Source organism: Sapajus apella, unplaced genomic scaffold (genome assembly GCF_009761245.1).
Source record: "Sapajus apella isolate SASKATOON/1434 unplaced genomic scaffold, GSC_monkey_1.0 scaffold50, whole genome shotgun sequence".
Taxonomy (NCBI): Eukaryota; Metazoa; Chordata; class Mammalia; order Primates; family Cebidae; genus Sapajus; species Sapajus apella.
Genome location: NW_022436990.1, coordinates 11,639,702 through 11,666,924, shown reverse-complemented (window position 1 = coordinate 11,666,924; position 27,223 = coordinate 11,639,702). Strand labels below are relative to the sequence as shown.

Below are 27,223 nucleotides of genomic sequence, written 5' to 3'. Positions count from 1 at the left end.
AAAAAAAAAACACAACCCCCCCCTCCCCAGCACAAAAAAATGTTAAGTATGCTGTTACTTTGAAAAGTTACAGCTATTTAAGGTAAAACAATCAACTAGACCTCCAAGAGCACTGTGTCTAACATGTCACTTTTGTCCCCAAAGAGAAGGAAATGATCAAGTATTATATTAAGGTGCTTACTATTCCAAAAAAATGACATCAGAGGAAATTGGTCTTTAATTGGATGCTTGAATTTTTTCCAGGACTCTTAGTATATTTAGATGTCGGTATCTTGACTTTCACACTTTGCTGATTGCCCTTTATAGCAGCCTCAAGGCGGGCTTTTAGGGCTGGAGAAGAAGCCACTAAACTTTTAAAAACAGATGAATACTGGGGTCCAATCTGCATGAGACTTTGCAAAGCAAAGTCATGTAAACTTCTCATTATGGAAGTTGCTGATCCCAGAGCATTTTCATCCAAAAGGAAGGAAATGAGGATGGGCAAAAGACAAGTCACCAGCTGAGAGCCTAGAAAGTAAACAAATGATATAAGTTCAGGGACATAAATATTCATAATATAAGGATGCAAACGCACTTGATCTGTATACATTTTTCCCCACTGAAGAAAACAATTTGACCAATCTCTTCTAAATTAATACTAAATAACATCAATACTTGGGATTAATATAACACCTTTCAATGAATGTGAAATACAGATATAATGTGATTAAATGTTTTGTAATTTAAGTAACAGTAAAATCCTGATTTTTGTAGAGATTCTGAGTTAGTATGAATTTAGTGCTGACACTTACGATGGTGTTCTTCAGCAACAGTAACCAGTGTTTCTAAGACCTTTATGCCTTCTTGGAAGATCTGAAGCTCAGCAGTGTTTTCAGGTTTTCTCTTGTCTATTTCCTGTAGTTTTTCCACGATACAGGATGCTAAAGAGTAAATATATGGGTAGGAAACAGCTGGATTTGGATACTGAAAGATGGAATGTAGGAGCTGGTAGGTCTTGATTTGTACCTAATCAGATAAGAGAAAAGAATAGCAAATACTATAAATAAATTTTTTAAAAAGTACCTGAGGACTCTTTGCTCTTTAAAGTAGCAAAGGCATTTAAATTTATTTCTAATTTATCTTCAATTTTGAAAGTCCAAGGGCCAACAGGCAATCAAACTTCTGCGCTAACAGTGGTTGGGACAGTTTGGAATGGGAAAAAGGTGTATAGGTACAAGAGGGAAACAAACTGAGTGGTTACTTTTTCTTCTTTTCTCTAATTCCCGTTTCTCCCCTCACGTCTTTCTCCATAATGTGAAGCAAAAACAAAAACACCACCCAAAGCCCTCCTTTAACATTTTTATGCGTAGAAAGCAAAATGAAACAAAAAAACACCCAAAACAACAAAACACATACAACCCTGAAAGATATTTTGTTGATTTCAGAAAATGTTTTAGACAAAAGTGATGTATTTGATGTTCAAATGTCATGGCCTAAGTGTTTCAAGGAACCGTGTCTGGACCATACTAATTAAGTGTCATCATGCATCAGCACCCCCACTTGGAGACTGCTATACAAAGCTCCTGCAGGCAACAGGCAAAAGGACAGAGGATAAAAGGAAATGACTATACATCAAATACATAAATCAACTTTTATTAACTGTAATGGTATTTTAATAATTATTTTTTCTAAGAGAAAATCTGGTTCCTATATCTTCAGGAGTAGATATATGTGTGATCATTGGCTATGAATTCACCTAGTGGCACATAAAAAATAGGAAATTACTCAGTCAAATGAATGGGCCATAAAGGAATGGGATCAATTTGTGCGTATTGCTTTTGGAATGGGTCCTGTTATTTCACAATCATATTACTGAAGGTATGTTCTGGAGTCTTTTTTTCTTTTGAGACAGAGTCTGGCTCTGTTGCCCAGGCTGGAGTGCAGTGGCATGATCACAGCTCACTGTAGCCTCAAGGTCCCAGGCTCAAGTGATCCAACTGCCTCAGTGCCCCTGAGTAGCTGGGACTACAGGCCTGTGCCACCATGCCTCGCTAATTTTTGTATTTTTTGTAGAGATGGGTTCTCACCATACTGCCCAGGCTGCTCTCAGACTTCTGGCCTCAAGCAATCCACCCACCATGTCCTACCAAAGCGCTGGATGGAATTACAGGCATGAGCCACAGTGCTTGGCCTCCCTTTCTCTTTTGTTTTTTAAAGAAAATCCACTATAATATACTACAAAGTATCTTGCAAGTCCCTTATAAAGTTCTAGTGCTACATCAATCTTAAGATTCCTCCATTTCAAATTTAGTTTTTTAAAATTTCCTCTTCTGCCACTATCCTCTACCCTTAGGGCTGAAGAACAAGACTACTGTTATTGGACTTTGTCACTCTAGGAACAGAAATTAATCCAAATCTAAAAACAAAAATTTGTAGTCTAATACCTCCTATTGGAGTCAACAAATCACAAAGAAAATTTTGCAAAAGCCTGGCCATACTCCTATCACAAACATCTTTCTGCTAAAAGACACTTGACACTTACCATAGGATCTTTTATGTCAAGAGTAGCTTTAAATTTATCAATACAGCGCTTCTGAAGGCATGGGATAGTAGTTACTTCTGGACTGGTAGACAAAATAAACACTGTGATAGCAGTAAGTAGACTGACTTCATCAAGTTCTTGGTGTGTTTCATCAACTAAAAAGAAAAGTTCTATTAGAAACATCAAATTTACTGCTTTATATACCTGCATGAGGCTGTCTTCAGTTTGGTAGTAACAGTTTGGTGTACACAACAGACACAATGAATGCTGATTAAGAACTCTGGCAAATGTACATTTTTTTTTTTTTTTTTTTTTGAGACGGAGTTTCACTCATGTTACCCAGGCTGGAGTGCAATGGCGCCATCTCGGCTCGCCGCAACCTCCACCTCCTGGGTTCAGGCAATTCTCCTGCCTCAGCCTCCTGAGTAGCTGGGATTACAGGCACGCACCACCATGCCCAGCTAATGTTTTGTATTTTTAGTAGAGACGGGGTTTCACCATGTTGACCAGGATGGTCTCGATCTCTTGACCTCGTGATCCACCCGCCTCGGCCTCCCAAAGTGCTGGGATTACAGGCTTGAGCCACCGCGCCCGGCCTGCAAATGTACATTTTAAGATGTGCATTATAAATAATTCTAGAGCTAAGAAATACTAAAGCAATGATAATCTTTAAAGGATAAGACATCAGTAAATATATACATTTACTAGAAATACATATTTATGAGTTGTGTGACTTTGAACATCTAAATCCATCTTCAGTTTTCTCATCTGTAAAATGGGAATGACAGCAGCACTCACACTGATAGGGTTATGAAGATTAAATTAGTTAATCTATGTGAAGCATTTAGAATAGTATGCTACACTTGATGATCAATATATGTTACCTATCATGTTAATTATTTTTGCTGTGAAGCAACACAGAAATGCTTGGATAATTATATTTTCTTTGTTAAAGTATTTTGATAATACATGTATCAAGTGAAAATACCTTAGTACTTTAGACATATGATTTCTCAAAAGTAGACAAAAACCTGAAAACAGCTGTGTAGGCCACAATCATTTGAAGAAATTTTCTATTAGAAGTAATCTACCTTTATTTTCCAATCATATTCTCATTAAATAATTTTAATGAAGCTGCTGTGGAAAAAAAAATCACTGTGTTTCAAAAAGGAAAGGTGTGGCAAATTCAACTACTTAAATTGTTTAAGGATGGCTTGTTACTTATGAAGAAATGACATACATACTTAGTAGCTTTGGTCACATTCATTCAACAAGTACTTAAGTGTGCCAGCCCTCTTTTAGGCACATTTTAGATACATTATAAACTGAGAAGCAAATAAAGACTTTCAACTAGTGTTAAAGTCTAAGAATATAAAAATATATTAAAAAACTGGCCGGGCATGGTGGCTCACGCTTGTAATCCCAGCAGTTTGGGAGGCCGAAGAGGGCAGATCACTTGAGGTCAGGAGTTTGAAATCAGCCTGGCCAACATGGTAAAACCCTGTCTCTACTAAAAATACAAAAATTGGCTGGGAGTGGTGGCAGGCCCCTGTCATTCCAGCTTCTGGGGTGGCTAAGGCAGGTGAATCACTTGACCCCGGGGAGGTGGAGGTTGCAATGATCTGAGATTGCGCTACTGCATTCCAGCCTGAGTGGAAAAGGAAGACTCTGTCTCAAAAAAACAAAGCAAAACAAAACAAACAAAACAAAGCAAAACAAAACACCCCACCACATCAGGAACAGTGGTGCATGTCTGTAGTCCCAGCTACTTGAGACACTGAGGTAAGAGGGCTGGCTGAGCCCAGGAGATCAAGGCTACAGTGCACAATGATCGTGCCTGTGAATAGACACTGCCTTCTGGACTGGGCAACATAGCAGGTCCCATCTCTTTAAAACAAACAAACAACAACATAGAAAGTAACCCAGGACAGTCTATACTGGGCGGTCAGAGAAAGCCTTGAGGAGATAATATCTGAGCTGACTACACTCCAGAGGCACAGTAGCAATGAAAGCAAACTTTTATGGATGAATAAGATTTATTTAATACGAGACGTGAATGATTTTAAGGTAAAATAAGGACACAGTTAATATTTAAAATTAACATGTAGCACTGTTATAAGCACTTTATATACACTAAATAATTAATCAACATGGGTTAACAGCACCATGAGGTAGGTACTCTTACATCCCCCATTTTATGGACGAGAAACAGATATTCAGTCATTTGTCCAAGTCACACAATTAGTAAGGCAGAAAGTTTGATTACAGAGTGTACTGTTAACTATAATGCTATACTGCTTCCCTTACAGCAAAGTTATTTTTAACCACTTACAGCAACTTGAAACTGCAACAGAGTCAGCTAATCTGTTTGATAAAAATGTCTTTTTATTCTCAGTAAGATAAAGTTTTCCTGGATTCCTCTTACCATTTCTTCTAAAATCCCTTTAGTTTTAATCTCTTTTACCTAGGATAGATGCAAGATTCGCTTAGCATTAGCCCCATGAAAAGCCTATGTGGCAGAAACTGAGGCCTCTTGCCAATAGCCATATGAATGAGTCATCTCCACTTAGTTAAACTGCTCCTAATCCTGGGTCCATAGAAACTGTCAGATAGTAAGTGTTTGCTCTTTTAAGCCACTAACTTTTGGGGCAATCTGTTGGGTAGCAAACATTTAACATTTAATCTGTCATGATCAACTCCTTAATTTCTCTCAGTAGCTAGTCTAAATCCTAAATCCTCTTGTAGCTTAATTCCCTGATACACACCCAAATAAAAAAGAAACAAAACACCCACCCATGTGTGTGTGTGTATGTGTGTGAGAGAGAGGAAAGAGGCAAATTCATCATAACCCTCAACATGAATTATTATTATTTGTAGAGATAGTATCTTGCTGTGTTGCCCACGTTGGTCTTGAACTCCAGGCCTCAAGTGGTCCTCCTGCCATAGCCTCCCAAAGTGCTGAGATTATAGGCTCGAGCCATACTGACTGGCCAACCCTCAACATAAAAACCTGTAGTTGTAATATTATTTTCCATCATTATCTCCTGTTCTTTCCTCATATTGGCAGAGGTCAATCCTTTTAAATGTCTGTAAATTTTACTCCTTCTGCCTGGACAGGGATACTGCTTTCCTTTCTAATACTTCTTACTCCAATCCATGTCCACCTCCTTTTTACCCCCTGTAAGTATGAACTCATGCTTGAGTGTCATCTTAAAAAAAGTTATTCCTTGACCTTACACTTTCCATTTAGCTATTTCTCTTCTTTCTGTCAAGAGAAGCCTGTACGTGATCTTTCCCATTCCTTACACCTCATTTGTGCCTCAACACTGTGAGCTCTATCCCCTATGCTGGTTGGCCACTCTACAGTATTTTATACTGTTGACCACTCCTTCTCTATTAAAAATTCTCTTTTCTTTGGTTTCTGTAACTACACATTATCTTCTGAATCCCTCATCTCGATTTGGTCCTCTTGTTGCTCCATAAACTCAAGTTGAGTGATTTCAGCTGTCCCACAGGTTACGCTGACAGGTCCCAAATATACATATAGTCCAAAAAGTACCTCTAGCCCAGACTACTTTCTTGAATTCTGCATCTCTACCCATCTGCTCTAGGGCATTTGATGATCCTCTAGGCATTTCAAATCAACTCACTATCTTCTCCTAAAAACTCTCACTGGTGGACCGGGTGCAGTGGCTCAAGCCTGTAATCCCAGCACTTTGGGAGACCGAGGCAGGTGATCACGAGGTCAAGAGATCGAGACCATCCTGGTCAACATGGTGAAACCTCGTCTCTACTAAAAATACAAAAAATTAGCTGGGCATGGTGGCAAGTGCCTGTAATCCCAGCTACTCAGGAGGCTGAGGCAGGAGAATTGCCTGGACCCAGGAGACGGAGGTTGCGGTGAGCCAAGATCGCGCCATTGCACTCCAGCCTGGGTAACTAGAGCAAAACTCCATCTCAAAAAAAAAAAAAAAAAAAAAACTCTCACTGGTTATTTCTGTTAATTGCATTTGAATGCTCAAGTCATCCTACCCTTTCAACTCCTAAATCAAACTATCAGTAAGTTCTGTTGAAAACTGCTTAACATTTTACTTTTCATCATTTTACTCCTCTTTATCCATACCACTTAAAAAAATTTTTTATACCTTTTTTTAAAATTCTAGAGATGGGGTCTTGCTATGTTGCCCAGGCTGGAGTACGGTGGCTATTCACAGGCACGATCCCACTACTGATCAGCACAAGAGTTTTGACTTGCTCTGTTTCCAACCTGGGCTGGTTCACCATTCCTTAGGCAACCTGGTGGTCCTCCACTCCCGGGAGGTCACCGTATTGATGCTGAACTTAGTGCGGACACCTGATCAGCACAGTGCACTACAGTCCAGAACTCCTGGGCTCAAGAAATCCTCCCACCTCAGCCTTCCGAGTAGCTGGGACTACAGGTACGTGCCACTGCACCAGGCTATCCATACCACTTTATCTATTTACTCCTCTTTAGTCCCAGCTGCTTGGGAGGCTGAGGCACAAGAACTGCTTGAATGCGGAGGTTGCAGAGAGCTGAGATTGTACCACTGCACTCCAGCCTGGTAACAGAGAGAGACTCCATCTCAAAAAAAAAAAAAAAAAAAAAAAAAAACCCAAATCTGAGCACATTACTTCCCTTCTTAAAACCCTTTCATGATTCCACATACCTAATAAAGGCAGTCCAAATCATGCCAAACCCTCCATAATCTGACCCCATCTACCATCCAACTTCGTTTCTCTACTAATCGCCATTCACCATTCTTATACTCTTCTATCCAAATCTACACTCCCTCATTGTTCTACTTGCCTTCCCTAGCTACAGTTTTCCAAGTTTTTGGACAAACTGTTGTACCTAGAATCCATTTCTTTTCTTTTTTTTTTTTTAAACAGAGTCTTGCTCTGTTGCTCAGGTTGGAGTGCAGAGGTGCAATCTTGGCTTACTGCAATCTCCACCTCCCAGGTTCAAGCGATTCCTAGAATCCATTTCTATGATGTCCTTGTGGAGAAAACTTTGTAATCCTTTAAGACATTGACTCTTCTGAGAACACTCTAGTGGTGGATACAGAGATGCCACTGAGATCCCTATAAGGGAGAATGTGCTGCCCAGCCGTGGGAAGTGTGAACAAGGGTCAGGCTCCTTCTGGGTCAGCTTCAGCTAGAGACAGCTGTCCTACCTGAGATCAAATCCTTCCTGGAGCAGCCCATATTAGAAGTCCAGGCCATTTCTGTTCTATGTTAAGACACTCTGATGGGCAATATGGCTCCAGAGTTCCCCAGACTGGTTTACTGAGATTTGTTGGGAAACTGTCACGGTTTGACTTCTTTTGCCCAGTATTGCCTTCCCCTCCCTCTTCCCTTCACAAATGTTGTTTCTTAATAAACTTCTCACTCCCCAAACTCCCTGACAGTGAGTACTTTTAGAGAATCCTATTTGTGACACTCTGCCTGATTTCACTCAAATAGTACTAATTACTCCCATTTTCTGTAAACCAATTAGAAGTTTTCTTTATTGTGCTAGAAATGCAGTGATAATTAAGACATTACTATTGTCTTTGGGAGATTCTTAAGGTATTAATCACACTCTATAGCAATTTATAGGAGCCAAACTCCACTAGATTTCCAACTCTGGGCAAAGTGGGTGGTCAATAAATGCCAATTTCAGTTGAAAACATTTTGTGTGTAAAATCAAATATGGCTAATTGTAACATTTATAAATAAAACTGGGAAGCCAGGGAAAATGTATAATATGTCTAAAGACTTTTTATAATCACTACAACATACGAATGAAAATAAAAACCTCACAAAGTAAGAGAATTTTAATGGATGCTGAAAATAATACTGGCTATTATTTATTGATATATGCCAGGTAATAAGCGAGATGCTTTTCACATATTAAGTTACTGCTCTTACAACTTCTTGCCACATAATATCCCCATTTATTAAAAAGAAAACTTATAAGGTGCAGAAAAACTGGGTAAGTTGGCGAGTCACCAGGCATAATGAACCAGATTAGTCTTTTTGTATGGCTTATGTACTTTTCAGTATACTGTATTAAACACTTCTGTTGGCTAGAATGGATCATACTACATTTTTTTACTAAACATACTATTACATCTGAAGGTCTTTCACTGTCAGCATATCGGTTGCCTGACATTTAACTGCATTAAGTAAGGGCTAAACTCAGAACACAACTTTTTTTATTTTACTTTTTTGAGACAGTCTTGTTCTGTCAGCTAGGCTGGGGTGCAGTGGCATGATCTTAGCTCACTACAAGCTCTGCCTCCTGGGTTGAAGCAATTCTCCTGCCCCAGCCTTCCATGAGGTAGGACCACAGGCATGCATTACCACAACTAGCTAATTTTTGTATTTTTAATAGAGATGAGGTTTTACCATGTTGCCCAGGCTGGTCTTGAACTCCTGACCTCAAGTGATCTGTCAGCCTTGTCCTCCCAAAGTGCTGGGATTACAGAGGTGAGCCATCGCGCCTGGCCCCAGAACACAGCTTTCTTCTTTTTTTTTTTTGAGACGGAGTCTCGCTTTTTTATCCAGTCTGGAGTGCAGTGGCGTGATCTCGGCTCCCTGCAACCTCTGCCTCCTGAGTTCAAACAGTTCTCCTATCTCAGCTTCCTGAGTAGCTGGGATTACAGGCGTGTGGCACCACACCTGGCTGATTTTTGCATTTTTAGTAGAGACAGGGTTTCACCATGCTGGCCAGCTGGTCCCAACCTCCTGCCTTGGCTCCCAAAGTGTTGGGAGTACAGGTGTGAGCCACCGTGCCCAGCCAACTTTCTATCTACTTGTACATATCCTCTAAACACTAGTATTGAATATGGTCTCCTCTAGGTGATATAGCCAAATATGATCAGATCAAATATCTTATCCTCAAAAAACTCTTCTCACTTTTTAAAACAAACGTAACTGCTTCCACACAGCCTTAATTACCTGGATCCCAAAAGTCAAGAATTGTTGTTAAAGCACTTCGAAGAAGGTCAGTCCAAGCAGTATGGCTCTTTTCTGCCTGGGCCATTGGAGAAGATAATATTCCTTTTAGAGCCTGTAGGGAAGCTGCAACTGTTGAAGATAACTGGCCCCCAGGTAACTTCACAGCAGTCTCTCTGAGGACCCCAATTGTGAGGTACAATATAGTAGGGAGAATTGAGATGCTTCCTGTAAGACAAAATTTTTAAAAACACACTGGATTTTAACATACATACATACATATATATATACATATATATATGGTTCCTAAAAAGAAATCATCCAGGAGTAAGACAACATTAGATTTTGACCTTTTAAAAGATGATTTCTAATAAAGAATTATAATTATTAAAATAATGTAAGTAGCTTTATTAAAATTTTTAGGGATGGATTAAGGATTGACAGTTATAAATGGAGATGATGTTTAAATTGTATAAGTATCACTACGCTTTTGCTGTTTTTATTTGGCAGTTGATAAATTTATTTTCATTTATTGTTTACTGTGGTAAAATATATATAACATAAAGTTTATCATTTTAGCCACTTTTAGTGTATAATCCAGTGGCATTAAGAACATTCACAACGTTGCCTCGGCAACACAGTGAGACTTTACCCTTTAAAAAGGGTCATTCCAGATCAAATAACCTGGTAGCAGAGAACAAAGATGAACAATGAAGCCTCCCGGGTTTAGGATTTACAAAGAAGGAATCAAGAAAAGGTAACAACTTAGCAGAGCCACACAGAGAGCCTTAAATGCCAAGTGAAAGAGTATGGACTTGCTGGGCATGGTGGCTCACACCTGTAGTTCCAGCACTTTGGGATGCCAATGAGGGAGGATCACCTGAGGCCAGGAGTTCAGGACCAGCCTGGACAACATAGCAAGATCCCAACTCTACAAAAAAATTTTTTAAAAAATCCAGGTATGATGGCACAGGCCTGAGCCCTAACTACTCAGGAAGCTAAGACAGGAGGATTGTTTGAGCCCTGGAGTTTGAGGTTACAGTGAACTATGATTGTCCTACTGCACTACAGCCTAGGTGACAAGAGGAAGTACTTGTGTCAAACAACAGGAAAAAATGAGTATGAAATCAATTCCAAACAGAACTAGATATAATGACAAACTTCTGCCATCACTGAGGCTGGAAAATCTGTCAGAAATTGTATGCCAAAACATGCCCAAGCGTTAGTAACGGCCACTAACTGGTCAGAAGTACTGTCAATCATAGAAGAGCGTATCTATTGATAATATTTGCTGTCTCTATCTTTTCACTCTTTTTTTTTTAAAAGACATAATTTCACTCGTCACCCATGCTGAAGTGCAATGGTGCTATCTTGGCTCACTGCAAACTCCACCTCCTGGGTTCAAGTGATTCTTCTGCCTTAGCCTGACTAGCTGGGATTATAGACATGTGCCACCATGCCTGGCTAATTTTGTATTTTTAGTAGAGATAGAGTTTCACCATGTTGGTCAGGCTGGTCTATAACTCCCAACCTCAAGTGATCTACCCAACACGGCCTCCCAAAGTGTAGGGATTACAAGTGTGAGCCACCACGCCTAGCCCTCTATATTTTCACTCTTTTAGTAAACAATTTATTAAAATGTAATCCTAATCTTAGAGGATTAAGGACAATAATCAAATGTTTGGATCAGCATTCATTTAAAAAGAAAGCAGCTAGACTCCATTATCCATTACAACCATTTCTCTTCTTGGTAAAGTAAATCAATCACATACCACAGCATACCTTCAGGAGAGCACACTGCAGGAAGTTCAGAAAGGATAACCAACGCAGCTGAAACCAATCTACTTCCATCCTCTGATAGCATCTGTGGCTTTGTAGCTTTTACTCCTGGACTACCTGTCAATTTAGGATTTAGTTCTGGGAGCTGTCTAACTAGAATGCATACACACAATTCCAGTGTTGCAAACACCAAAGACTTCCCAGGCACAAGTCCTCCGGTGTCCTTTCCCTCTCCAAACTCTGGCAGAGTTTCCTTTTCAGCAGCTCCATCATCAACTAAAAGACAGAAAGAATAGTGTTTAATAAATACTTTATGCTTGCTTTGCTTCTGGTAGATGGCAATTCAGTTAAATCCTGTTACAGGAAATATATTTATTTTATTTTAATTTTTTTGAGATGGAGTCTCACTCTGTCACCCAGGCTGGAGTGCAGTGGTGTGATCTTGGCTCACTGCCTCCTGGGTTCAAGCAATTCTCCTGCCTCAGCCACCCAAGTTGCTAGGATTACAGGCGCACACCATCATGCTCGGCTCATTTTTGTATTTTTAGTAGATACGAGGTTTCATCACGTTGACCAGGCTGGTCTTGAACTCTTGATCTCAAATGATCCACCCGCCTTGGCCTCCCAAAGTGCTGGGATTATAGGCGTGAGCCACCACACTCAGCCAGGAAATACATTTAATGACTAAATTTTGGGTGTTAAAGACTCAGAGAGAAAGAAGTTATGAAGGTAAAAGTAATCATTTTTATTATGACTTCTTATTGCAATGGGTCAAAAGAAGTCTTTTTAATTCTGTTACCCTTATAATATTGCCTGGTTAACTCCTTCTTGCTATTAAGACTGTAAACCTGATAGCTAGAGCTCCAGAAATTACCTTGCGACTTTAGGTATCGATGGTGACTTGGCAGAAAGAAACATACGTCCTTAACATCTTTAAGAAGGTGCCATACCAGCCCTAGACTGCCTACCTCTGGCTGCCTTTTCAGATGAGCAAATAAATCTTTGGGGTTTAAATCCATTGTTATATTGGGTTTTCTATAATATGTAGTCAACTATAATCTTAAGTGGTAAACTATTCAATACCATATTAGACTTGTAAATGAACAATCTGCAAATGTAAGTTCTTTCCATGCACATTGGTAAACACAGCTAAAGCAAGTACTTTAGTAGTATAAGGGGATTTATTCCTTCCAGGTTTTGTTAAAATTCTCATTTCCCCAAAAGAATAGTAGTTTAAATACTGACAACATCTAAACTAACATAGAGGTGAATGAGAGGATTTAAAGCCATGCCAGGTCAGGCATGGTGGCTCATGCCTGTAATCCCAGCACTTTGGGAGGCCGAGGTGGGTGGATTGCCTTAGTACAGGAGTTTGAGAGACTAGGCTGGGCAACATGGCCACACCCTGTCTCTACTAAAAAATACAAAAACTTAGCCAGGTATGGTGGCGTGTGCCTGTAGTCTCAACTACTCAGGAGGCTAAGGTGGGAGAATTGCCTGAGCCTGTAAGGCTGAGGATGCAGTGAGCCAAGATTGTACCACTTCACTCAAGCCTGGGCAACCTGAGTAAGACCCTGTGTCCCAAAATAAATAAATAAAGCCATGCATAAAGACTGTACTTTCAGGGATCATTTCTATAGTTTATTACTAGGTAAGTTCCTCTAAATGTAGAGCACAGAAAGTAAAATAAGGCCATGCCTAGACATGTTTTATTTGTACCACACACAAAAGATTATCAAAACCATATAGACACATTAAATAATACTTCACAAAAGAATGATGCTGTTTGGTTAACTTGGCATTAATGGTTAACATTTACCTTCTGCACTTCGTCTTTTTTCCTTTACATGTTCTTGAGCGGCACAGATAATCTGCCTTACCACTTCAAGTGAAGCCAATTGAATAGAAGGTGATTCTCTGGTCAAAATTACTCGATGTAGAACATTCAGCAATTCTATACCCAAGTCCTATCACAGAAAATATGTAGAGGTCACTGTATTAGAAATTATACATTTCTTCTGTAAAAAATACAATGCTAAATGCCATGACAAAATTCAGAAAAAGAGAATGTAACAAATTGTTCACAAAAAAACAAGTGTTAGTGCAATAAAGTTAAGTAGCACTTGCTCCACTTTAAATCAACTCCAGAGGCCGGGTGTGGTGGCTTACACCTATAATCCCAGCACTTTGGGAGGCAGAGGTTGGTGGATCACTTGAGACCAGGAGTTCGAGACCAAGTCTGGCCAACATGGTGAAACCCTGTCTCTACTAATAATACAGAAATTACCCGGGCGTGGTGGCAGGTGTCTGTAATCCCAGCTGCTCAGGAGACTGAGGCAGGAGAATCACCTGAACCTGGGGGGCAGGAGAGTGCAGAGATTGCAGTGAGCTGAGATTGTGCCACTGTACTCCAGCCTGGGTAACAAGAAGACTTTGTCTCAAAAATAAATAAATAAAAATTAAAAAAAAAAAAAATCAACTCCAGATTGCTTTTTGTCAAATCTTGTGGGAGATGGTGTTACGACAAAAGATCATTTTCACACAAAACAGAAAAGGAAATTTCTAAAACAAGATGGGAAATTTGGCTAAAAGAATAAATGACTGACATGTAGATTCACAGATTTATATTATTAAGAGTATTTTCTAGTAATAATAAATAACGAGGGAAAATATGACTTTAAAGTAATTGTGAGTAAATAAGCATAGAATGACTACACAAAGCATAAAATACACTAGAGAAATATTCCATTTTCTCTTCTCTTTTATGTTGATGAGTCTTGGTTGCTTTCTTTCATCTTTGAAAATAATAAAGTAGATCTGTCATTATAATACTTGTTTTAACAGAGAAAACAAGCACAAAGGGTTTAAGATTTATTCAAGTCCAATCCAAGTAAGGAACCTGATTAATTTCTTAAACCTAATAAAAGTTGGTATTAAACACTTAAGCAATAGATAGTCTGTGGAGAGGAAATCATACTACTCATTTATCTTAACATCCAAGTATCAATAACAAAAGTAATATACTGGATAAAAGATGATATAAGAGTATCTGCCCAATGCATACTTGCCCTTGAGAAAAGCAGTCAAAGGAGTACCATACTTTGTACAGGAATCCTTTTCCTTTGGCCACATCCAAGTTGAATATTAGTGCCTGACTCCATCTATAAGCTAGTAAGCAATCTCTTAAAAAGACCTGGAGGGAGAACTCAGCCAATTGGAGTATTGTGTAGTGGACATTAAGTACATCAACCCATTAGATTCTCTCTTGGGGAATGGAATATAAGATATAAGTATATATACAAAGAGCAGGCTATGCAGAAGCAAAAAGAAACAAAGAATAAATGTCACATGTAACTAGTGGCTACTGTCCTGGACAATGCAACACAGAACCTTCCCATCATTGCAGAAAGAAGCAGAGACAGAAATGTGGCAGAGTCAGAGGCATGAATACTTCTGGGTAAACACATATGCTATAGCATTCTGGTTCAAAGGCCTACTTGTGCGGCTGTACAGTTTTTTAAAAAATTTCTGTGTTTACTTTCGTTAACTATAGAAACCTGAACATGTTTGTCTTCCTTAAAGTCTGCAGAATCCTTACAAAAAACAAAACAAAACAAAACAAAACAAAACAAAACAAAACAAAACAAAACAAAACAAAAAAAACCCAGAGAAATCACCTGATCACTGCCGATTTTTGATCTGGGCCAAGGTACATCTAGAAGTGCCTGCAATGCATGTAAACAAGCAGTTATGCTTTCCATGGTTGCGTCTGAACGTAAGGAACATAGAAATTCCACGCTGATTCCTGTGGAAACCAAAAAAGAGAAGGAGGCTTCTTTCAAATTATTAGTTTATGAAATTAAGTAATTAATCTATTATTTTGGTAAGATATATAAACAAACAGTAAGGCGGTAATGCAAATAAATCACAATGAATTTATTTTTTTTTAAATTTCTTTAAGGCTAGTCAAGTGAAGCAGTGGGAATGGAAAAGGAACAAAGAAATCTGTTAACTGGTTGTGATCAATTAGTTGTAAACACCACTGCACTCGGACCAGCCAATCACAATGAATTTAAGACTAAACAATTAAATCACAAAGCAAGTCACTTAATAGTTTGTTTCTATCTACATGTACAAAAATAATAATCTAAACAAGGCCTGTGCACTAGTTGCTTAGCTGCTATGAAACAGTTCAAAGCTGCAAAAATTACAGTAAAATTGCACCAGAAAACATATGGAGTTCCTAACTTTATTTTGGCTAAAATTAATTGAATGACTGTCACGTATCAGCCACTGTGCTTTTACATACATCTTTTTATTAAATTCTCGTAATAGTTGAAAAGTAGGCACTATTATTAACACTAATTCTGAGATAAATGAGCAGAGACCTAAACTAATTTATATCTTTATTTTTAATTGTCAGTAATTGTGAGCTTAAGTAATTTAATTTGTTCAAGGTCAGTCAAAATTACGTGCATCAAAAATCTGAACTCAGTTGAATTGAATAGCTTATGCTCATACTAAATCTGCAATCCTTCATTCTATAAAAGTTTGTTTTTAAAAAGCTCTCATCCTATGGCAACTGAAAACAAGTTTTTAATATGCTCAAGATACAGGAATCTGGTCATGCCTGGCCTGGGAATGAATAATAGAAACCCAGGAACCATAATCTTACTTAATTTAATCATTTACTTTTAAAACCTTATATTTCATTTAATCAATAACTTCTTGAGAAATAATGGTCATATAGTTTGTTTCCTCAGAAATAGGTTAAGTATGTTAAAAAATGTATCCCATTTATTCTATAAGCTCACTGAATTATCTTAGAAATATATCTCACGTTTAAAATAAAGTTCCAAGAAGGCTAAAAAATGAGCTAATTAAGCATCATAAATCTAAAAATCTTATTTTTATCTTTAATACTTGCTTGCAATATTAAGCATGTTTTCTAGACCCTTCCAATCTTTGACAACAAGGGGGAAAACCTCTCAGTATACTGATATTTTATATATACCTAGAGAGACAGAAGTTGCCAGGCATGGTGGCTCACTGGCAATCCCAGCAAGTGGGAGGCTAAGCTGGGTGGATCAGGCCAGGAGAACGAGACCAGCCTGGGCAACATAGCAAAATCCTGTCCCTACAAAAAATAATTAGCTAGGTGTGGTGGTATATGCCTATAATTCTAGCTACTCAGGAGGCTAAGGTGTGAGGATTACTTCAGCTCATGAGTTGGAGGCTGCAGTGAGCTATGATCATGCCACTTTACTCCAGCCTGGGCAACAAAATAAGATCCTGTCTCTAAGAATAAAGTAAGGCAAAATTAAAGAATAACCCCCCAAGGGTTGTATAAGTGGTTTAACTGACCTAAAATAAGATGGAATCTATCAGTGTAGACATCCTCAGGGGACTTTATGGTAGCCCCAGATGATGAACCCTGACACATGGAAGTTGGTGTTACAGGCCTGGAGAGATTAGATGCTCCTTCATCTGGGTCAGCAACAACAAAGCCCGTGCTTGTAAGCCACAATGCCGTAGCATGGAGGATAAGCGCCCAAGAGTTGTAATAATGCAATTTTGCATTTTCACTAGTCTCTGCTGTGTAGAAAGCACCGCCTAAAGCAGACAGTTTCAGGAGAAATAAAAGACGTTAGCTTCCAATATATTTTCTCTTTTTTCTGTAGCAAGATATAGACCATTTCCATCAATCTGAAAGTTCCTTTGTACCCTTTTTCAGTCAGTTCCCTATACTCTAAGGCAACAACTTTCTTTTTTTTTTTTCTTTTTTTTGGGATGGAGTTTCGCTCTTGTTACCCAGGCTGGAGTGCAATGGCGCGATCTCGGCTCACCGCAACCTCCGCCTCCTGAGTAGCTGGGATTACAGGCACGCGCCACCATGCCCAGCTAATTTTTTGTAGTTTTAGTAGAGACGGGGTTTCACCATGTTGACCAGGATGGTCTTGATCTCTTGATCTTGTGATCCACCCGCCTCGGCCTCCCAAAGTGCTGGGATTACAGGCTTGAGCCACCGCGCCCGGCCAAGGCAACAACTTTCTAATTTTTATCCGCACAGATTAATTTTGTCTATTCTTGAACTTCATATAAATAGAGTCACATATATAGTATCTACTTGTTTGTGACTAACATTTTGTTAACAAAATAATCTAACAACATTTTTAGAGATTCACTCCTGTTGCTGTGTTATCAATATTTTGTTACCAATGTTCTTATTTTTCCTGGGAGTAAAACTGATAGGTCATAGGGCTGATCATAAGAAGTTTGCAGCCTAATCTGTATCTTTTTATAATTCAATCATAAATATTTTAAAGCAAAAATATATGTATATGTGTGATTAAAATAAATAACAATACACATTTACCCTTTTCTAAGATGGACATTAACATTTCTGATTTTCTTAAGTATCTCTCTTTTATTTTTTTTTTAAATTCAGTGTCTCACTCTGTTGCCCAGGCTGGGGTACAGTGGCATGATACCGGCTCACTGCAACCTCCGACTTCTGGGTTCAAGTGGCTCTCCTGCCTCAGCCTCCTGAGTAGCCAGGACTACAGGTGTGCACCACCATGCCCGGCTAATTTTTTGTATTTTAGTAGAGATGGGGTTTCACCATGTTGCCCAGGTTGGTAGTGAACTCCCAAGAGCTCAGGCAATTTGCCCACCTTGGCCCCCACAAGCGACAGGATTACAGGCGTAAGCCTCAGCACCCAACCAATTTTTTCCTTAAAAAATCTAAAACTTTGTTATGGCACTAATTCTTGCTCCTCCTTCCATGACTACTTTTCTCAAGCCAGTGAGAATAACTGCTAGCAATGGTCTTATACTTTCACAATAATGTATGTATTCAATAATAACACATGCTATTATTTTTTGTGTTTAAAAGTTTACTTAAAAGGCATCATACTTTATGTATCCTTTTTGTTTTTTTAGATGGAACCTCATTATGTTGTCCAGGTTGGCCCTTAACTCCTCAGCTAGAGTGACCCTCCTACTTCAGCCTCCTGAGTAGCTGAGACTACCGACATATACCATCATGCCTGGCTTACATGCATCCTTTATTATGCCTGTAATCCCAGCACTGCAGGAGGCTGAGGTAGGTAGATCGCCTGAGGTCAGGAGCTCAAGACCAGCCTGGCTAACATGGAGAAACCCCATCTCTACTAAAAACACAAAAATTAGCTGGGTGTGGTGGTACACACCTATAGTCTTAGGTACTCAGGAGGCTGAGGCAGGAGAATTGCTTGAACCTGGGAGGTGCAGGTTGTAGTGAGATGAGATCAAGCCACTGCACTCCAGACGGGGCCACAGAGCAAGATTCCATCTTAAAAAAAAAGGTTTTTTTCAATTAACATTATGTTTTTAAGATTTACTTATAGTTGCCGTATGTCATTCATTTTTCTGTTGTGTAAATAAATCAGTTTATTTTTACTTTGTTTCCACTTTTATGCTACTGAAAAGTACAACAAAGACTCCACATATCTTTTTGTGTATAATTCCAATGAAAATTCTAATAGAAACAGGCTGGGCACCATGATGTACACCATAGTCCCAGCTGCTTAGGAAGGTGAGGTGGGAGGATCACTTGAGCCCAGGACTTCCAGGCTATAGTGCACCATGATTGCTCCTGTGAACAGTCATTGCACTCCAGCCTGGGCAACCCAGCAAGACCTTGTCTCTAAAAACAAACATACCAACAAACAAACCAAATACACACAAACACAAAACTAACAGAACTTTACAGGCTCATCCTAAAATTCCTATCAAAAAGTAAAAATACAATGATAGCCAAGACATTGTGGAATAACATGAAGAAGATTAAGGGTGGCTACAAAGTAACCAACCCATAAAATGCAGTATTAGTAGCTGACTAAAAATAAGAACCCTATCCCCATTCCACACACAAAATAAATTCCAGTTCTACCATAGTTCAAAATGTAAAAGGCAAAACTGTAAAGCTTCTATGTCTTTATGATCTCAAATTTAAAAATATATCTGGTAACATACAAAAACACAAACCATAAACGAGTGATTGATTACATTCCTTTTTTTTTTTTTTTTTTTAAAAGAGAGGGACTTGCTCTGTCACTCAGGCTGGAGTGCAGTGGCACAATCATAGCTGCCTGCAGCCTCCAACTCCTGGGCTCAAGGGATCTTCCCACATCAGCCTCCCCAGTAGTGGGACTACAGGTAAACTACATCACACTCAGCTTACATTAGTTTAAAAAAGGTAAAAGAAAAGGACAAGTTACAGACTGAGAGGAAATATAAGACATGCAACCATAAAGGAATAGTGTTGTATATACATATAAAGGATTAAACAACCAGGAATGAAACAATAAATAGCAAATAACAGATGGTATTAGGCCTAGTATTGCCTAATAAGCCATCTTAACATATGGCTACAGGCAGCCAAAGATTATGATTAGGTTATTTATGGAAAAAGCAACTTAAAGATTCTCAATCAAGGAAATATGAAAATAAAACAATGAAATATTATTTCATAGCCATCCAATTGGCAAAAATTATTAAGTATGATAATATGGTAGTTAGCTCTTGATAATGAAAACAAGTTGCTGGTGGGTGTATCTCTCTTTTTTTTTTTGAGACAGAGTCTCACTCTTGTCACCTAGGCTGGAGTGCAGTGGCGCAATCTTACTTCATTGCAACCTCCTCCTTTTAGGTTCAAGCAATCCTCCTGCCTCAGCCTCCCGAGTTGCAGAGATTATAGGCACTCACCACCATACTAGGCTAATTTTTGTGTTTTTAGCAGAGATGAGGTTTCATCATGTTGGCCACGCTGGTCTCAAACTCTGGACCTCAAGTGATCCACCTGCCTTGGCTTCCCGAAGTGCTGGGATTATAGACGTTTGAGACCAGCCTGGACAACATGGCAAAACCCATCTCTACAAAAGGTACAAAAATTATCTGGGTAGGGTGGTATGTGTCTGTAGTCCCTACTACTTGGGAGGCTGAGGTGGGAGGATCGCCTGAGCCCAGGAGGTTGAGGTTGCAGTGAGCCAAAATTGTGCAACTGCACTCCAGCCTGGGCAACAATGTAAGACCTGGTCTCAAAAAAAAGAAAGAAAATATGTTACTGCCACTCTGCCACTCTAGGAATTATCTAAGTATTTTACCTCCTTACCTTCAGCAGGAAGTTGGGAGGCAAATTCTGAAGGCAAAGTTAAAAGAGCAAAATCCTGAAGTGCAGCAAGCCAGAGTCTGCTTAGTGTGCCAAGATCTGTGTAGACTAAGTCAAGTAGTCCATCTGATGAACATGATCCATATCTGATACTGTCTTCTAAACAGGTGGTAGTCTTCAAAGGTTGTCTGTGGTTTTTATGGCTTTGCACAGCAATTATATAGACCTGTTAATTTAAAAACAGGAAAACCTTTTATCTGCTGAAAAGATGCTATCAAATTTTTATATCTTCCTGAAGAAGCAGACTTATCTTTGAGTATACTGGACTTGAAATGCACTCAGATATCAAAAAAGGCCTGTGTGTGTAACTACACACAGAAAACTGGGGCAGAAAGAGCCAAAAATACTATCTTCAACGAGATGCATTAGGGATAACAAATATCTGGTAAATATGATGCCACCTCTCACATTTACAATCATAATACTGTATCACCGCACTCTTTCTCATTAAGCCTGGTACGGCCTAATAAGCCATCTTAACATATGGCTACAGGCAGCCATCTCTTAACTGAAACAGTGAAAATATTTTCATTCAAACATATCACTAAATCTCTACAAAAAGTGTACAAAATAGATTTAACATGGATTATAGAATGTTAAAGCACACAACACAGTATATAACATGCACTATCTTTTTATCTACAACTCTAAAATCCAAAAAGCTCTGAAAAAACCTAAGTTTTTGGCAAACTAATCTGGTGGCAAAACTGACTGAACGTATGTGAGGCCATTTATATCTATAAACACAACACAGTATGAATATTCAAACATTAATGTGTTTGATTATAGACTCTTGCACCAGACTTCCTAGACAGATATGAAATACGCACTATATTACTTTTCTAAAATCTCCCAAAGTCTGAATTCCAAATATATCTGCTCCAAAGACTTCAGATAAGGGATTATGGACCTCAATTATGAAAAATATATTGGTCAGTCGTTATTAATCTTTATTGAGGAAATAAGAGGAGGTAACAGGCTTAAGCAAAAGCACAGAGATTTAGATCCAGTCTATTTTATTTATTATTTTTTTAAAGAGACGGGGTTTCACCATATTGGTGAGGCTGGTCTCAAACTCCCAACCTCAGGTGATTTGCCCGCCTCAGCTTCCCAAAGTGCTGGGATTATAGGCATGAGCCACCACGCCAGGCCCAGTCTATTTTATTTTATTTTTATTGTTTTGAGACGATGTATTGCTCTGTCACCCAGGTTGGAGTGCTGTGGTGCCATCTTGGCTCACTGCAACCTCCGCCTCCCAGGTCTGAGCGATTCTCCTGCCTCAGCCACCCAAGTAGCTGGGATTACAGGCACACATCACCATGCCTGGCTACTTTTTGTATTTTTAGTAGAGATGGAGTTTCACCATGTTGACCAGGCTGGTCTTGAGCTCCTGACCTCAAGTGATCCGCCTGCCTCAGCCTCCCAAAGTGCTGGGACTATAGACATAAGCCACCATGCCCAGTCTATTTTATTTAATTTTAAAATTTTATATAGAGATGGGGTCTCAGTATGTTGCCAGGCTGATCTCACACTCCTGGCCTCAAGTAATCCTCTTCCACTGGGCTTCTAAAGTGTTGGGATTATAAGCACGAACCACTGCACCTGGCCAGATCCAGTTTATTGAATCTAGGCACAACTACTTCCTAATGAAGAATGTCCTAAATAATGACAAAGATTCTACAGCTTTCCGGTTTAAAATACCTCTACTGGAGGAAACCCTTTTGTACATGTTGGTTAATCTGTTAGATAAAATCTGAGGTTACATACCTTCATTAAAATGATATGTGAACTGGGCCAGGCATGGTGGTTCATGCTTATAATCCCAGCACTTTGGGAGGCCGAGGCGAGTGAATCACTTGAGGTCAGGAGTTCAATACCAACCGGGCCAACATGGTGAGACCCCGTCTCTACTAAAAATACAAAAATTAGCTGGGCATGGTGGTTCACACCTGTAGTCCCAGCTACTTGGGAGGCTGAGACACGAGAATTGCTTGAACCTGGGAGGTGGAGGTTGCAGTGAGGAGAGATTGCTCGAATGCATTCTAGTCTCATCAACAAAGCAAGACTCTGTCTCAAAAAAAAAAAAAAAAAAAAAAAAAAATACATGAACCAAGATTGGTCATGTTTGGTAACTGCTGAAGCTGGGTGATGGGTATATGTAGATTCATTATAAATATTATTACATTTACTTTTGCAAATGCTTAAACATTGCATAGTAAATTTAAAAACAATATACCTTTCTTCTTTATTAGGAAAGTAAATAGCATTTTACTATAAGATTTCTTTATTCTTGGAAAATAACTACTACTTAGTATTAAAAAATCATTCTATGAAACAGCATTAAAAAAACATTAAAGTACATGCTACAGAGTTGACAGAACATACAAGAAGACCCAAATTTCCAAGAATTCAAGATTCAATAAAAACTGATTTCCACTGGCTATTGTAAAGTCTCTCTGGCTCATAAGTGGCGCTGCTTAAAGTAGAAGATAACAGACCATGGAAGACTTTTTAAAATGCTTGACCAACATATTAACATATAAATACATCACGTTAGAATTCTTTTTGTTACCTTAAGAATGAATTTATTTGTAGTTAATTTTAAATAGTAAATTTCAGTTTATGGCCTAAGGTGTTTATTAACAATTTCCAAAATTGATTATAAATTAAGAAGTACCAACCTCTGCCCAGGCTTTAAGCACAGCTAGGATCTCCATGGTAGAAGCACTTTCATTATATAAGTGACTTGGAGCTTCTTTTCCAGCCTGTATTTTCGTTAATGATGAGACAAGCAACTGATGAACTCTTCGTAGATCATTAAGGTCACTTACAACTCCACTTGCTATCCAGGCACTGCAAACCTAGTTTTCAAGAAATTAAAAGTTGTATTTTAAAATTATATCTCCCTTGGCTGAGTGTGGTGGCTCATGCCTGTAATCCTAGCACTTTGGGAGGCTGAGGCAAGCAGACTGCTTGAGCCCAGGAATTTGAGACAAGCCCGGGCAACATGTCAAAACTCTGTCTAAAGGAAAATACAAAAATTAGCTGGGCATGGTGATGTGCACCTGTAGTACTAAAAAAATCCTATCTCTAAAAAAAAAAAGCTCCATTGTGAGTTCAGCAGAGCTCACTTACATGTCAAGAATCTAGACACTGAGACTATATTGCTATTGCTTTTAAGAAATCCTATGGAAGGAGCCTGATAATGTTAGTCAAAGTCAGCATTTCCAAAGGGAATGAAGTCTTAAGGTTGAAGCAAGGAAACCAGTGCTAATGCGTATATAAATTGAACAGCTCTAGATGAATTAATATTGAGAAATGAAGCTATGAAATCATAAAACCCCAACAAAAATTTTTGGTTGTTTTGAAGACAGTGTATTTTTAATCTTAAAAACAAAACATCATTAATTCTACAATGCAAAACACTCAAGCTATGGTTTTTCCAGGTGCCAAGATATTGCTCTCTCTTTTTTAGGGATAGGGTCTTGCTCTGTAGCCCGGGCTGGAATGCAGTAGCACCATCGTGGCTCTTGCAGCCCTTACCTCCCTGGCCCAGGGGATCCTCCCACCTCAGCCTTCTAAGTAGCTGGGACCACAGGCACACACCAGCATGCCTGGCTAATTTTTATAGAGACAGAGTCTCCCTATGTTGCCCAGGCTGATCTTGAATTCCTAAGCCCAAGTGAGCCACTTGTCTTGGCCTCCTAAAGTGCTGGGATTACCGGAATGAGCCACTGTGTCCAGCTGATATTTCTCTTTTTCTAAGAAAAATTTATTTTTCCTCTTCTGTGTATTTATTTAATTCTTATCTCATCTCACAAAATATTTCCAGTAGCTTACAGCAAGAACACACACAATAAAGTTATAACAGAGATTCTTAAAACATTTAACATAGTTCTCTGAAAGCACTCAACTATTTCCCAAATACAATTAAATAAAAGAAAATTGAAAGAACTGACTAAAATTAGTTTTTCCCACTAAATTTATAATTAATTTATTCATGCCAGTCCTGGTTTTAATTACTTCAGGTCATTCAAGGCTAGATTTTTTTTTTTCTTTGAGGCAGAGTCTTGTTCTGTCATCTAGGGTGGAGTACAGTGGTATGATCTCAGGTCACTGCATCCTCTACCTCCCAGGTTTACGTGATCCTGCCACCTCAGCCTCCTGAGTACCAGGGTCAACAGGCGCCTACCGCCATGCCTGGCTACTTTTTTGTATTTTTAGTAGACTGGGTTTCATGTTGGCCAGGCTGGCCTCTAACTCAAGTGATCTGCCTGCCCTGGCCTCTCAAAGTGTTGGGGTTACAGGCGTGAGCCACTGTGCCTGGCCTAGGGCTGGATATTAAGTGTTTGACAACACAGTCTGAGATAAGCAACTGTTTAAAATTGTATACTATATAGCTCTTAGGTATATGAAAAAGTACTCAATCTCATTTAAAATACAAATCTAAACTATCCTGAGATAGTCTTTTTATTCTATCATATAGAAAAAAATCGATAAGTTTGATGACTCACGATGTTGCTGGGACTGTGGCAAAACACGTACTTGTACAACAATGCTGGTGGAAATTTAAATGGTAAATACCTCTAATACACTCTTTAATCCATCAATTCAATTTTGAGGAATTTATCTCACAGATATGCTTATACCCAGTGAAATGACCCATGCCCAAGGTCATTCATACAGCGCTATTCTAATAGCAAAAGACAAAAAACCCCAATGTCCATCAATATGAAACTGGTTAAATAAATTGTAACATATCCATATAGTGGATTATCATGCAGTTGTCAAAAAGAGGAAGTTCTCTATATTTGAGAAGAAAAATGTAAGCTGTGATTGCCAGTAAGACAACTATAAAAAAAAATGGTAAAAAATACAAACTAGAGGATTACTTCCCAAGATTATTTCTTAAGCTTCATCTTTTAACCATTTACCTGACATGCTTTGGCAGTGACATGAGGTGGTGTCTCTGAAGTGAAGGCTGGTCTAAGTGCTGCTCCTACCTGGCAAGAAATTATATGAGATATCAAACATCAATAAGTAAGACAGTGCAAGTTCTCCCTCTTTTTAATGTTATTTTAAAATGATTTATTTATAACAGGTATTATGGATAACTGTTGTTTTGCCTACCCAATATATCTTCCCCTGTTTTGGGATAACAGCATCCCAATTTTTCCTTTGGGAAACAATCTTCTCTCCCCAACTCTCTATTTTTTTTTTTTTAGACGAGTCTCTCTGTGTTGCCCAGGCAGGCTGGAGGGCAGTGGTGCAATCTCGGCTAACTGCAACCTCCGCCTCCCAGGTTTCAAGCAATTCTCCTGCTTCAGCCTCCCAAGTAGCTGGAATTACAGGTGCATGTCACCATGCCCAGCTAATTTTTATATTTTTAGTAGAGACAGGGTTTTACCATGTTGGCCAGGCTGGTCTCAAACTCCTGACCTCAAGTGATCCTCCTGCCCTGGCCTCCCAAAGTGCTGGGATTACAGGTGTAAGCCACCATACCTGGCCTCTCCCCAACTCTTAATCCATACATACTGCTGTTTTGGAGCTGACAGCACTGCCTGGCTCCAGGGACTCATGCTGGGATAATGAAAGCTCTCAAGACTTTCACTGGGATTACTGGGAGAGAAGCACTGTATCTTTCTAAGACCCTGGGTGTTAAGAAAGCCATCCTGATATCACATAGAGAGAATAAACCTGAGAATAAGGCTATAGTGGAAGAAAGCAGAGACAGCTAAGAGATTGCTAATAATAATTTTTCTTTTCTACTTGAGTTGTATTTCTAACACTTGCAATTGTAAGAGGGCTAAAAATATAACAGCGCTCCTCTTAATTAGGCTGAATTATAATATTCTAATGATAGCTCTATGTAACTTTAATTGCTTCATTTTGCTTTGTCCCTAAGTATATGTTGGTATTAGCTGAATGAAGTGATGAAGACTGCTAATCAACTGATGAACTCTTCTGGTCCCCCTAACTGCTAGCCATCAGAAGTTGCTTCTGATCATAATGAGATATCTCTTTGGATGAATGCTGCTAGAGGATTACAAGGAAGCTGCTGATTTTGTTTTCTTCCTTTATCTTCCTAAATTGTTCAGTGGACCAGTCAAACAATCAGTTAAAAAGATTACACAACCAGTAATAGAAACTTGAATCCTTGGGCTGGGCCTGGTGGCTCATGCCTGTTGTCCCAGCACTTTGGAGGAAGACAGATCACTTGAGCCCAAGAGTTCGAGACCAGCCTGGGCAACATGCTACAACCCCGTCTTTACAAAAAATACAAAAATTGGCCAAGTATGGTGGTGTGTGCCTGTAGTTACAGCTACTTCAGGTTGCAGTGAGCCCAAATTACGTCACTGCACTCCAGCCTGGGCAACAGGATAAGACCTTGTTTTAAAAACAAACACAAAAACAAAACGCCACAGAAATCTGAATCGCTTCCTAAGTATAGAAAAAAAATAAAAGAGGTTATATATATTGTGAAAATTAACCTTTAAGGTTATAAAACACTTGTTTTTTGTTTTTGTTTTCTTTAACAGGAATTTTTTTTTTTCCTGGAGATGGGTGGTCTCCATATGTTGCCCAGGCTGGACTGGAACTTCTGGCTCAAGTGATCTTCCTGTCTCAGCCTCCTAAGGAGCTGGGACTACAGGCATGCTACAGTTCCCAAAAGACGTGTTTTAGCCGGGCGCGGTGGCTCACGCTTGTAATCCCAGCACTTTGGGAGGCCGAGGCGGGTGGATCACGAGGTC

At 39.1% G+C, this 27,223-nt stretch overlaps 1 protein-coding gene and 1 pseudogene across 1 annotated transcript in view; one reads left to right on the top strand and one right to left on the bottom strand.

Moving 5' to 3' along the window:
- Positions 1 to 58: 58 nt before the first annotated feature.
- The window catches only part of HEATR5A (HEAT repeat containing 5A), a 126,464-nt gene continuing 99,299 nt past the window's right edge, over positions 59 to 27,223 (bottom strand). Inside the window, exons 23-33 of the mRNA XM_032242668.1 lie at positions 25,406 to 25,504; positions 23,153 to 23,332; positions 20,415 to 20,637; positions 16,625 to 16,873; positions 14,938 to 15,065; positions 13,080 to 13,227; positions 11,264 to 11,536; positions 9,485 to 9,709; positions 2,522 to 2,676; positions 792 to 1,005; positions 59 to 507 (exon numbers count right to left, since the gene is read on the bottom strand). Of these exons, the coding sequence (XP_032098559.1) occupies positions 200 to 507; positions 792 to 1,005; positions 2,522 to 2,676; positions 9,485 to 9,709; positions 11,264 to 11,536; positions 13,080 to 13,227; positions 14,938 to 15,065; positions 16,625 to 16,873; positions 20,415 to 20,637; positions 23,153 to 23,332; positions 25,406 to 25,504 (2,202 nt within the window). The 3' untranslated portion in view covers positions 59 to 199. The remainder of the gene's footprint in view (positions 508 to 791; positions 1,006 to 2,521; positions 2,677 to 9,484; positions 9,710 to 11,263; positions 11,537 to 13,079; positions 13,228 to 14,937; positions 15,066 to 16,624; positions 16,874 to 20,414; positions 20,638 to 23,152; positions 23,333 to 25,405; positions 25,505 to 27,223) is intronic.
- On the top strand, positions 12,870 to 12,948 carry LOC116526389 (annotated as a pseudogene).